The sequence below is a fragment of the Euprymna scolopes genome, chromosome 29, assembly GCF_053919585.1.
Source record: "Euprymna scolopes isolate OS-2025 chromosome 29, ASM5391958v1, whole genome shotgun sequence".
Classification (NCBI taxonomy): domain Eukaryota; kingdom Metazoa; phylum Mollusca; class Cephalopoda; order Sepiida; family Sepiolidae; genus Euprymna; species Euprymna scolopes.
In genome coordinates this window covers 65,602,232-65,616,334 of record NC_136510.1, presented here as the reverse complement: position 1 = coordinate 65,616,334, position 14,103 = coordinate 65,602,232, and the positions used below count along the sequence as shown (strand labels likewise).

Genomic DNA, 14,103 nt, shown 5'->3' with positions numbered 1-14,103 from the left:
TATGCACATAAGGAAGCCTGCAAACTATTGTGCATTTGCTTACCTGCACATAATTCTCAATGTTAACATGGTTGATGTCTGTGTGCTTGTTTTGGATGTGCCGTACACAATTTGCTTTTGTCGAGAAACCCATTTCGCACTGTTTGCACCTGAAAGGTTTTTCTTCACTGCTTCGGTGTCCACGAACGTGGTGCTTCAGACGCCGAAAATATTTGAAGTCCTTGTTACAGTATTTGCAAACTGTGTCCGGGGAGCTGAAGGAGTCATCTTGAGCTTCTTTTGTGTCTTTGTTGTAACCAACTTTTGCCTCCAGTTCCTCTTTCTTCACAATATTGTGTTTTTTTCTAGAATAAAAAAAATAGATGCAGAGCCTTACAAAATAACAAGAAATCAAAAAAAATCAGACTAGCCCTTCTTTAACAGAATTTAAAAACATTAACACATAAGTCATGCATTTCATGATTTTTTAATCTCCTAAATTCAGTCTCCATAGGACTATAAACACATGATTCTAATATGGTTATGTTTCATGCCAATAACTGATGCATGTTTCCAGAAATTATAATTCCATTTCATGATTTCCTACATTATTTCTGACATATCTGACTCTCGCAAGATACTCATACATAGATGAAGTCTGAGTAAATTTTATTCACAAGTAAAAATCTAACACTACCTCCATCTAACATCAGCGTTTCCTCATTGGATACATTATCCCGCTCTGGTCGTCATTGCTTCATTTATTAACTCAGTATTATTATCTTTCACCCAATATAACACGTAACATGTAAATATAGTATTATTATCTTTCACCCAATATAACACGTAACATGTAAATATAGACGACTTCTTTCAACTTATGTTCCTTATTTTATGACTCTTTCACTGATTGACTACAATCCTATTTGCAGAATATTCAAATATAATTGACAAACATTAAACAAACATGGTGTCTTCTATTGTTTGATTTAATAAAATACCTTCAATTAGAAAAAATAGTTTCTTAATCTCCAATATTCTCTTTTTAACAAATAAGTTTTTTTTTTCAGATATAAACCATGTTCAATCCTTGATATACAGAATGAACGGTCCTTCAAATTCTTTATCCTTATAACAGTTGTTAGTAATACATTCATGGAATGAAAGAATATCATCACTAATATTTCAAACATTTATTATTCAAAATACAAGTAACATTGACAGATTTTCCATGAATTGGATAAGGGATTTATTCAGAGTGATTTTTTGATTATTAAAAAGAACTGCTTTGATGGTTGCTTCAGTCTTAAACGATTTCACCTTTCGCAAACTTATTACAGAACAGATGACACAGTATCACAAGAGTTTTCAGCATTATTGACTGAAGGGAATATAATTGAAAGATTTATCTTCATAACAATAATTATTAGCATAACATTTCTCAAAAACAAAATCATAAAACTAATCCAATGTCACTAATTTACAAGATTAAAGTAGGACATATATAATTTACCCTTTGCCTCAGAAATAATAATAAATTCTATTAAATTTTTCCAATTCACATGCATGCGAAAATAAGAAATGTTCTTTGGTGCATTTCCCATTTTTAATTGTTTAAAAACAATTTTTATACTCTCAAGTTCATTTGCTTTCTTTTTTCTGTACATTTTAAATTTCTTTACATGTTAACCATACTTTCACCTAACAATTTAATAAACAAAAGATAATGTAAAAATTGCATTTAACTTGAAAATCCTAACTAAATAACACTGTTCATAAACTATGCAGTATAAAAAACAAAAACATTTACTTGTAAATGCAGATGTGTAAGCATAGTTTGGTATTCTTGCAATTCACACGCCATGCTATATCTTTCAGATTTTCAAGTTAAATTCAACTTATGATTTTTTTTTATATTATTTTTTTAATTAAAATCAGTGTTTTATATTTCATGCCAGACAACTCAAGGATGCAGGTACTGTTATGTTAATACTCAAATTTTTTTAATTATTATAAAAATGGAGATTTTCCTGCTTCATTTGGCTACAAGAGAAATCCTCTTCAAGTCATTAAGGCTCTGCAAAAATGCTGAACATTAAATGGCATAATACGAAATGTGATCCTAATAATGGCACATCACATAGCAGTGAAAGAGATCAAAGATTAGAAAGATGATATTTTCAAAAAACCAATCTCATCATAAATGGTTTCAGAGAAACTAAAAAAGTTGAGACTTACTTGACATGTCGTTCACAGTTAGCCTTTGTGGTGAAAGCATAGTTACATAGCTTACACTGATATGGTCGCTCACCATTATGAGTGCGCATATGTCGGATTAAAGTGCTTTTGTCAGGACTCGAATAACTGCACGATTTGCATTGGTATGGTGATAAGCCCAAATGGCTTCTCTCATGACCTGAAAATCAAACAAAATCAGTTATGGAATTAAATTTTCATACACTAATAATTTAATGATTATATATATATATATATATATATATATATATATATATATATATATATGTATATAGTATGTCCTAACAAGTTGTGTTTAATTTTTAAATATTAGATTTTGGTGAAATGATTATTAATCAACAGAAAAATAATGTCTATTAATTTTAATAAAGCAATTAAAAACAATGAATTAAAATGTAATTTCTTTTGTTTATTTTGAACTCCTGATTCCATAAAAAATTAATTTTAACCAAAAATTGCAATTAAGTGAAAAAAAAAACAAAAAAACAATTTAGTTTAAAATTCTGACTTTTTAAATGACAATTTTTTATATTCAAGATTTTGTGCTTAATTTGAATATAAATTTCACATTAGAAAAGTGTCATATTCTTTCCAGGATATTTATGTTTTAAGAATAAAAACTTCAATTTTATACAAAGAAATATATGAAATTAAAAATATGTGCAATTAAACTCTCGCTTAGGAGATGAAACAATGACAAGTTGGATTACAATCAACATGATGCATTTGTGAGTGAAAATAGAAAAATATAAAAACACACAAAGACATTGCAATTCATGCTACAACTAATGCATTTGTAAAAAATATAAAATAAATGAAAAATTAATACTTGTACAGTTTAATCAAGATATTGAAAAATGAAAATATCGAAAAGTTTAAAGTGTACGTATCCGTTATGGAATGAAGTTCTGAGAAAAAAAATTTAATTTAATTTCATCAAGTAGTTTTTTTTTTTCTTTTTTTTTTTTTACAGCAAAAAAACAATTTGTCATCATACCGAGCAAAAGGTTCGATTTTTAGGAAGAAAAGCTAGTATTAAAGATGGGGAGGGAGTGTCGGCACTTTAAATTAAGCGTGTTCTAAAAATCCAAACAAAAATTTTAAAAATTCAAAGATGTTTACCCTCAACGTGCTGTTATAAAAACCTGTTTTCCCGCTGTAAAAAAAATTAAAAAAAAAAAAAAAACTACCTTGATAAAATAAAGTGAAATTTTTTTTCTGGAGATTTTCAGTTCAAAACAGATACATACAATATAACCTTTTTTTTGATATTTTCATTTTTAATGTCTTCATTAAACTATACAAGTGCCGAAAAAATGACATTATGCTTAATACAATTTATGCAAATTTCTAATAAAAAGCATCAAGAGACAATATCAACATTTAAGAAAATGCAAAGATTCATCATTCAGTTAATTTTTACAGAGGATTTGTTTTATGCATTAATAAAATTGTATTAAGATTTATTATGAGTTGGAAAAATAATTATTATAAGGTATAAGTATAGTAACAAAAAAAGTTGTATATCTTTCAGTTTGAAAAGTTTTATTTTAATTTATCAAAATTGTTTTTTTCTCATCATTCCCTTCCAAAAAATGTTCTAGATCACGTTTGTGTAGATTTAGGAAAATGAGTGGAAAATTTCTTTTAAATGGGTCAACTTATTTTCCTTTCAATTTCAGTATCTTTTTTTTTTATATCTATTATATAAAAAATTGCTTTAAGTTAAAGGCTAATAATGAATTTTTAATATATTTTTATGAGAGAAAAAGATAAATTTGGGACTAAAAATATGAATTATTTTCATCTCTGCATTTTCTCAAGCATCCACAATAAAAACAAAATGAAACAAAAAAGGAATAACAAAATACAATTCATGCAATGTTGAGATGAGAAAGAAATAAAAAATAAAAACATTGGTGACAAAGCAATTTAAAAAAAAAAAAAATCTGTGCAAAAAATGTTTGAGACAAAATCTGAAAAATAAAATGTGAATGTTTATAAGTGAACATTCAAAATTTTGTTTAGACAATTGAACAACTTATTTATGTTTGATGTTTAATTAGATCAAGACAGAAAAGTTTCAAATGGCAGGAAGTTGGCAACGAGTGTATATGTATAAAAAGTTTTTTTAGGGAGCAGGGGGATATCCATCTAAAGGGTTATTTGCATGTGTGTTAATACTAGATTTTTTTTAAAGGGAGCCACTATTTATCAAGACCTGAAGGCAACTCGAGGATAAGGATTAATGAATGTAAGGTGGTAGTATAGCAATCAGTAATGGTGTAGATTGAGTAGAATTTGGATAATTTAAAGGGACAGCTCAATAAGAATTTGTTTACATTGGATTTGAAAATTGTCCGGGAAATAAGCTAGTGGAATAATGTTCCACAGACGGACAGTTCTAAGAAAAAACTTTGTTTATAGAATTGGCATTTGGATTTAGGCACAAATAGAGCATAGGGGAAATTGCTGATAGTGGTTGTAGTTAGTCGAGTGTTTTTTGTTTTAAGTTTGACAAGGGGGAAACCATAAATTGAAGCTCAGACGAGTATTACATAAAATTAATAACAGCAGAGACAGGCTTACAACGTCCCTTCTGTGGGAAAGTGGTTGCAGGGAAGAAAAAAGGGCATCTACTAGATTTCAAAGCCGGTTTGGAACTTTATCAAAGCAAAATAGGGCATGGCAAGCAGTTCCTGGCCAGATATGACAACAGTACTTATAGCTCAACAATACTATCGTATTGGTATTTTTGTTTTTTTATGGTATTTTTATTTTTTTTATTTCTTTAGGAGAAAACAAATCACCAATTAGTGTCAATACTGTAAACAGATATAAAAAAAAATTATAAAGAAAAAAGTGATTATGTTTGTTTTTTGTTGTAATCAAGTCAGAGTTAATTTGACTAAAAACAAAGAAAAAAAAACTATAAAACTTCTTTGTTAGAGTTCTCAATTCTTTTTTAGAATCAATCTCTTACTGATGAAAAGTTTGATAAAACATCAGGAAATCTACAAAGTCTATAAAGAAACAAAATTGTCTTTTTTAACACAAGACAAATGTGATTGAATAAATCAAAAACATGAATAGTGAGATGTTGCCATTTTGTAAAGAAATATAAATTGATTGTATTTTTCTTCCAAATTCTATATGTGAAACAGGTTGAACAAAAGGTTATAGTCGATGCCAGTTATTTCCCTCCAGATAATCATCTATGTCTCTATAAATTCCAGGCTAACATTAAAAACTCAAAATAATTCAATTGTCTGAAAAAAAATTTAGAATGAAGGACAAATAAAATAAAAATAGATACGTGACAAACTAACAATATATCAAAACTGAAGACTACACTGCAACTACAGACAATTTCATACAAAAAAAGTGTGAAACAGAAAAGGAATTGGGAAATGGCCAGGGGGGGACTCATGCTGCATTCGTTACATTGAGAAAATTAACAAGGAGCAAAAGAATTCTAGAAGTTTATTCTAAGGCTAAAAATAAATTATAAATTCATCAAAACTTTAAATAAATAATAAATTCATCAAAACTTTTTTAGAAAATAATTATAGGGATAAATTTAGAAAAATTAAATAAAATGTCTATTTTTATTTTTCATTCAAAAATAAAATAAAACAAAAAAAAAATGACAAATGACCTGGAATACTCATGATCAACTTTCAAAATTAACTTTATTTTGTGTCTGTCTAAATTTTAGATACAAATCAGAGATACTAAAAAAAAAATGTCAGTGGCAAAATACATTCAACTAAAAATGCAAGAGGTAAATGTCTAAAAAAATTTAATGCATTCAAAAAATTATTTTAATTTTGAGGTTCTTAAAAATCATAAAAGTTAATCTGTTGAATTTTGCATAATTTAAATATGACCTAGACTTTTTTGATAAAGAGATAATCCATTAAGATTATCTATAAAGGTAGAGAATATGTCATATCTGATGTTCATAGGTTGAATAACATAAATGTAGGGAACAGCCTATATATATATATATATATATATATATATATATATATATATACACACACACACACTTCAGAATAAAAAATTAAAAAAAAAAATCTTTGATCTGAAACTCAAACATTTCACTTCAAAAAAGGTATTTTGAAAATCATTAAATCACTATAATTTAATATATATATATATATATATATCATTAAAAACTATACAATAGCTTCACATTTCAGATTTACATGATCGCTTAAAATTGAGTCTGAAGAAATAATTCTATTCCTAATTTGGTAGTCAAAATGTTTAATTTGGCTTCCTTTTTGGTTTTAAAAAATTCAAGTTAACTAAACATTTAATTTTCCATTGAGTTACAAATCCTTTTGACAAAACTAAAACATTAAATTTAGAAAAAACTGATATTAAACTATATATATATATATATATATATATATATATATATATATATATATATATATATATATATATACACACACACACACACACACACACGAAAAAAAGTCACTAATAAATGAAAGTGGATTTACTATAAAAGAATTTAATCTCATGCAAAACACAAAAATCGCTATGCAAATGCAGTTTGAATAACAAAATTTAAAGGAACGATCCACTTATGGATGCAGGGGGGGGAAGGTAGTGTGCAAAAATATTCACTCTGGAAATCTACAGAAAGGTCAGTACACAACAAGCATGTGGTTACCTTAATGGCCCAACTAGCCAGAGCACCTGGTTGGAAATCGAACTGGTCAGAGAATATAAAAGTCAGTAATTAGAGAGCGGAAAAAATGCAAGGGGGGGGGAAGCAATTGAAGAGAGAATGGGCGGATTCAATGGAAACATCGTTTCATGAACAGCAACAGAGTCCAAAATCTGAAAAGAAGAGTTCCATCACCCAAAACAGAAAGAAACCACAGCATCCCACCTATACCATGAAAAAAATAAAATAAAATTCTCCATGCATAGGATAATACAATTTTATGCCATTTTAACATAACTGAAAGCTTTTAATCTTACATAATTTCTTTTTATTAATTTGTATCACATCTCTCTCTCTCTATATATATATATATGTGTTTGCTTGGTATCGCAGTTATGTCATAACATATCAATTTTGAACTTTACAAACTTTAAAGGAATAATGCATTTGGGATTATATACATTTCCTCTGTACCCACAAATACATTTATAAATTAAGAAAGTTTTTAATTATGTCCTCATTAAACAAATGCTGCGAGGGGGGGGGTAAAAATATTTAAAAGGTTATTTTTTAGAAAGACAAAGCAATTGAGAATTTCTAATTTCTTAGTATATTTTGTGATTTCATTTTTACTCAAATCATTAGGTCTCTTTAGAATGGTAGAAAACAGTTTAAAATGTTTTTAATGGAATGGTTAAAAAAAAATTTTTTTTAATATATTAAAAGAAACTCATTTCAGATGCATTTTTAACAATGGAAAACATTTTTAATTATTACAATCTGTTAATAGAAATTGTACTCAACATTTATTAGTAATTGAAATAGAAACTTGATAGAATAGAAATTTGATGTCTGCATTTAAAATAATATATTTCTATTCTGAAACATTGATTTAAGAGTTTAATATTTATACTGATTTTACAATCGGTGAAGACAAATAGGTTTAATTCAATATAAACTGTCCATGCATAAAATAGTCATAGAATTTCCATCCCAGGATGAGTAAAGTTAATTTTCTGAACAGAATAGTTCTGCATTTTTATATTTCCTTACAAAGTTAAAATCAAAATGTCTAGATCCTTATTCTAATTTTAATCAAATCTATTACATGATTTTGATTCTAGAAAATGTCTCAAATTTAAGGCTTATGCTTAAGGGTTCTTAAGTAGAAATTAAGAAAATCTTGTTTAATTGCTATCTATGGGTAAAATTCAGTGAAAATCTGAAATACTCAAATTCTCAAATGAGATGTTGCTGCACCCATATCCTGTTCCTTAAAAATCCTTAAAAATATGCTAAAGAAATTAAAATTTGCAGAATATTAAGTATATTCTGATAGCTATAGTTGAAATCAACATTGTCTGAATTTTCACAAAATGCTTCCATCGTCTTTACATAAAGGTGTGCCCATACAAATATGAGCATTAATAATAGAATCTAATAAATGATTGGGCAATATTATGAATGTTTCATTTCATTTTTTATAAAAGTAATAGCTTTATGTCTAAATTTTATGACAAAAATATGTTTAACTAAAATCCTTTTTATTCATAAAGTATAAAACATTAGAGCATCTTGAAGGTATGACTGCTAATCATATTAATATAAAAAATAAAAACAGTTGGGTAAAAAAATAATCAAACAGAGTTAGTCTAACTAATTGATTTGTGTCAGATTGTAAACGGTCAGCCATGATTGTGTATTTTCTAGAAAGGCATGATCATAGCCTTCAAATGGATAACACAAAAATAATGGATAAATAAAATATAGAAACAATCGTCTGATGCATATTGGAAATATATGTCAAGTGTAAATTTGAAAAGAGACTTTAACAGGTTTGGTTACTTACTTTTAGCAGCTCTTGTGTTAATGAAATCTTTATTGCAATATGTGCATGTGTAATTTGATTTTTTCTTGTCATTGAAGATCTTCTCGGTAGGTATTACACTACTAGGATTACAGGTAGTGCTGCTGCTACTGTTGTTGTTGGACTCATCTTGTGCAATTTTATCCTTTTCAGGAGTACAAAGAGAATCATCAGTATTCAAGTGGTTTTCTGTATGAATTGGCAATATTGTTTTATCGGATTCATCAATTTGAAGTTGCGGAGAAACAGAGCCTGGTTCAATGTCTTCGGACAAGTGATACACCTTAGGTAGAGAGACCTCATCAATATTGTTCATGCACAATGATGACTGTGATGCTGATGAGGATGATGCTGGCGATGATGATTCAGTTGTTTTGGGAGAGTTCTGATTGGATATCAGATTAAGGGAATTCATAAATACTGCCCGGTATTCATCATCATCCTCCGTATGGTAACAGTGACAGTGTTGCTGGTATTTATCTACCGATGAAAAGGTGAGACGACACAATCCACAGAAAGTTGCCTGGTCTGTGTAGTGAGTTTGCAAATGTAGATCAAGGGCCTTCTTACATGGGAAATATAAGTGACATTCACTGCAGTCATATTCCTGTTGACCTCCCATCTTTGGTGGTCGAGGACCATTTTTACTACCTTCAGCAATACAAATCAAAGGGAATTTACTACTTGAAAATTCAACAGTTGTGATGGAATGGAGAGGTGAGGCTGTGGGGGAGGAATGAAAATTCTGTCTGGAAGAGATATCTGCAGGTTGATGAGAAAGAGGTGGAACTGTATATTTGAGCACTGGTTTTTGAGAGAGGTCATGATCTTCACTTTGACAAGGCACAATAATTGGTTTAGGTGTCAAATCACCTTGAACGTCATCAGAAACGGTTTTTTTCTGAAAAACATGTAACATTTTAATACTTCAAATTAGCTTGGTTAAAAATGCAAAAAAATACTAAGACATACAGATATTACAATTAGTTCAGACTAAATTTATTTCTAAATTTAATGTTTGAAGATTTAACTTTTAATTTTCCCTCACACAAGTTAAAATTTCAATATCATATAGACTGACAGAATAATGTTTAGTCTTAAATATGTATACATTGAATTGGAAAGACAAAGCATGTAAAAGTCTAAAATGACATACCTGTGAAAGTAACAAACCTGGTAACTTAAACGTACCCCCCTCACCCCCCCCCCCCCCCAAAAAAAAAAAAATTACAGGGAATTTTTTTTTTTTTTTTTTATTACATTTTCACCCCAAACAAGGCACATTGCCACTTTGGTGTAGGGGGCTACTATCAGGGGAAACATCTACTGGGGCACTATGTAGGGATTAGGGCAGCGAGATGTTGGTTCACGTTGCACTTGAACTTATGCATGTCAGTACAGTTGGGGAAGCAGTGACCTGGAATGGAATTCCAAAGTCTAGCAGTTCTGGGGAAGAAACTACTGGAGTAGAACGATCTTTTACATCTAGGGATCTCTACAGTGTGGGGGTGGGATTTTGCAGCTTGTCGGGTCTGTCGAGGGTGTTCACGTCGTGGGGGCACAAGTGCTTGCAGTTCTTCAGAGCATTCACCATTATAATACTTGTAGAACAGGCAGAGGGATGCAACGTTTCGACGATGGGACAGAGGCTGAAGTTTTGATGCCAGTTTAGGGCCTATCAGATTTGCGACTCTCTTTTGAACCCTGTCAAGGAGAGAGAGACTAGTAGCCGATGCACCGGCCCAAATATGACAGCAATACTCCATACATGGGCGAATAGTGGCCTTATAGAGGTACAGGATACTTTCGGGTGTTAGAAGTTTTCTAGCACGGTAGAGAGAGCCCACCTTCCTCGCAGCGGCCCTGGCAATGCCCTCGATGTAATTGTTCCAGCTCATGTTTCCTGTGAACGTTAGGCCAAGGAGCTTGAAAGACGTACTCTCAGCTAAAGAGTTGTTGGCCATTGCTATAGGTGGTAGAGAAGGTTTCCTGTAATTATTGAATGAAACCAGTTTTGTCTTGGTGGCATTGAACGTTACCATCCATTTTTGTCCCCATTCCACTACTGATTTGAGGTCATCCTCTAGTGTTTCTGCCATTACTTTAGATATATGTTCATTTGTTTTCCTGTCGTGCCTGCTATAGAGTGTGGTGTCATCAGCATATATACCCATCTCAGAGACAATTTTATCGGGGAGGTCATTTATGAATATCAGGAACAGCAGAGGACCAAGGATAGATCCCTGGGGCACTCCGGCATTTATATTATATTGTTTAGACGTACGACCGTCGAGGACAACCTGGATTTTTAATGTTAAAGAATAACCAAAAAACGGTTTGGCTTTAAGAACAATTATTTATAACTTTCTCCTTGAATTTTTAGTGAGTTTGTTACTCATTGTCCAACATGCGTATTGTGAATAGGTATTGTGAATAGGCTGTTGTTGGAGATAAGTAATTTTTAGTAGTATTACAGCAGGATTTCGTTAGAAAATTAACCACAAATTTTTGAGATAAAATAGCATTGAAAAAAAAAAAAAAAAAAAAAATTAATGCATATTTTACAGCTTTTATTTATTTGGATTAATACATATGTAACATTGTCTGCGGACCAACACACATTGTGTGCAGTTTCAGTCACAAAGGAGACCAAGATAAATAGGAAATAACTCAGACTCACTTTTTAGTTCTGTACAACATTTTCTCGTCCTTACAGCTGTGATGTCACCCACATGATCTAGAATGTTCTTTACGCCTCGAACATTATCTCATCTCTCACAAGATACTTGTCTTCCTTTTTTTTTTATTGTTCCCCCCCCCCCGCCCGCCCAGTGATGCCATTTCTCGTGCATTTACATATGCACGTCCTTGCTATGTCGCACATATATTTTTTCAATTGAATTTATCCATTTTAATTTTAAAAGCCTCAACCTAGATAAAAGTGAATTGTTTTATTTTTTACTTTCAGAATTTATTTAACTTTGTCCAAGATTAAACATTACTTTCACAATTGTTACATAGTGAGAGCCATGTTTGAATGCCAAGCAGAAGTCATGTGATTTCCATATTAGGTTCTTTTTATCTTTTTGGACAAAAAGCTGGAAAGATGTGTCTAAGTGCTGTCCTCAATTGAGGAGGAAGGGCAGCATGCAGAGTGTGGCAGTAAGTAAGCAAGATGAACTATCTCTTCTCTGTGCCTATCACACGTACACAAGTCGTTTGTTTTTCTGTGAGTGGCTTTAAATAATTTTGGTGTCTGAATAAGTTCACAACAATGATATGGGTATATAACAGTTTATGCACACATCAGTAAACAATTACAATCTTCAATATTTGAGCAGTACACAGAAAGATTACTGTAATAAATTTGTTGAAAACATATAGTAAATTCCAGAACAAAAAATTAAATAGAAATAAAATAATTAGGAGATATGAACAAACTTATAAAAGAGAAAGAAAACTTACACTGATGTTTGTCAATGTTGAGGAAGGCCAGTTGGTATTCAATAGAGTTTCTGGTACTATTTTCATATTCTCTGACAATTTAGAATTAGTTTTTCTTCCAGAAACATCGACCCTGCTTCCACTGAATATATCCATCTTGTTGGCGGTCGTGGAAGTGGCAGACTTATTCTTTGCTTTCAACAAGCCACTACGTCTCTGCTCATTCTTTTTCTCATGGGTGCGCATGTGTCGATGCATATTGCCATTTGTGGTAAAAGATTGTTTACAGATGCGACACGAAAATGGCTTTTCTCCTGGAAAAAAAAGAAGAAAATAGACAATTATCATGTGAGGCCAGCAAATATTATGCAAAATAACTTAAAGTTTATCAATAACCTTTAAATGTTTTTAAATTAAAATTGGACATCTAACAAAAAAAATTGGCATGGTTTTATACGAGTCGTTTGTGACATTTAAAGTTTAGGATTACTCAATTCCAAAACTTTCATCAATTTAACGAAAGAATTTGTTAAGTGTTTAGTCAAAAGTAAAATCTACAAAAAAGACATTCACAAAGTTGATATTTTTTTTTTCAGCCTTTTTTTTTGCCTTTTTTTTTTTTTTAGATATTCATTGTTTTAGGGGTTAATTGGAACAGAATTAGTCAACATTTAGATTGATTTTTAACATTATGTAGTAATTTGTCAGCAAGTTTTTTCAGTTGCCTTTTATATGTATATACTAGCAAGTCACCGAGCATTGCCTAGTCGTAAAATATGATATTTTGATTAATGCAGATTCCTTAGTATTTATTATATCGGACCAAATATATAGTAATGATTTTTAAAGTTAAAAAAAATGAAATAAATGAGTCATGCACCATTACAGAGAATCGAAACCAAAACGTTCAGTTTACAATTTACTTTTTCCTTTGACGTTTGCTGCAAGGCTAAAAATAAAAATATGAACCAATAACAATTACGTCAATCATGCATATTCATAATGTTGTCGTTCAACCTTCACTGGCAAATTCCATTTCTTTAATTTTCACAACGATTTTCCTCCGGTTAAACCCAAATATAAAGTTTAACAGGAGTTTGAATACTCTATATTAAGTTTCATGTTTGTAGACTAAAACACTGACAGAGGAGTTTGTTAGGCAACATTTTTAAAACAAATATATATACGCATACATAAATATATATACATAGAAAGAGGGTTGTGGTTACTATAAACTTTTTATCCAAATATAAATCATGTAGAATATCTGCATGAATATAATTACATGTAATAGTTAACTAAAGATGATCATCCCATAAGAAAACCAAAAAAACTATTAGGGAATTAATTAAAATAAATGCTAAAAATAATGTGCGAATTAGATCTTTTGCAGATGAATGCAATTCCACAACAAATATGTAACCAAGTTGTACTTTTTTTTTAAAATATATAGATAAAAAAAAGGGTTGTTAATATGAATATCAATACTAAAAAATATTTACAGGAGTAATATATAAACACACATATTAAGAGAAAAAGCAGATAGAATGAAAGAGAGAGACTAAAAATGAGAGGGGAATGAGTGTGAGAGAGAAAGAGAGAAGAGAATGAGTGTGAGAGAGAGGAGGAGGAGAGAATGAGTGAGAGAGAGAGGAGAATGAGAGAGAGAGAGAGGAGAATGAGTGAGAGAGAGAGGAGAATGAGTGAGAGAGAGAGGAGAATGAGTGAGAGAGAGAGAGGAGAATGAGTGAGAGAGAGAGAGAGAGGAGAATGAGTGAGAGAGAGAGAGAAGAATGGGTGAGAGAGAGAGAGAGAGAAGAATGGGTGAGAGAGAGAGAGAGAAGAATGGGTGAGAGAGAGAGAGAGAAGAATG

General features: G+C 30.5%; 1 protein-coding gene across 6 annotated transcripts in view; it reads right to left on the bottom strand.

Annotated features, from left to right (window-relative positions):
* The window catches only part of LOC145252670 (uncharacterized), a 487,453-nt gene that overhangs the window by 44,921 nt on the left and 428,429 nt on the right, over nucleotides 1–14,103 (bottom strand). For all 6 annotated transcript variants that reach the window (XM_080112454.1, XM_080112455.1, XM_080112457.1 and 3 more), the window contains 4 exons: nucleotides 12,252–12,544; nucleotides 8,769–9,687; nucleotides 2,218–2,395; nucleotides 44–344 (listed from right to left, as the gene is read on the bottom strand). In XM_080112454.1, the coding sequence (XP_079968580.1) occupies nucleotides 44–344; nucleotides 2,218–2,395; nucleotides 8,769–9,687; nucleotides 12,252–12,544 (1,691 nt within the window). The remainder of the gene's footprint in view (nucleotides 1–43; nucleotides 345–2,217; nucleotides 2,396–8,768; nucleotides 9,688–12,251; nucleotides 12,545–14,103) is intronic.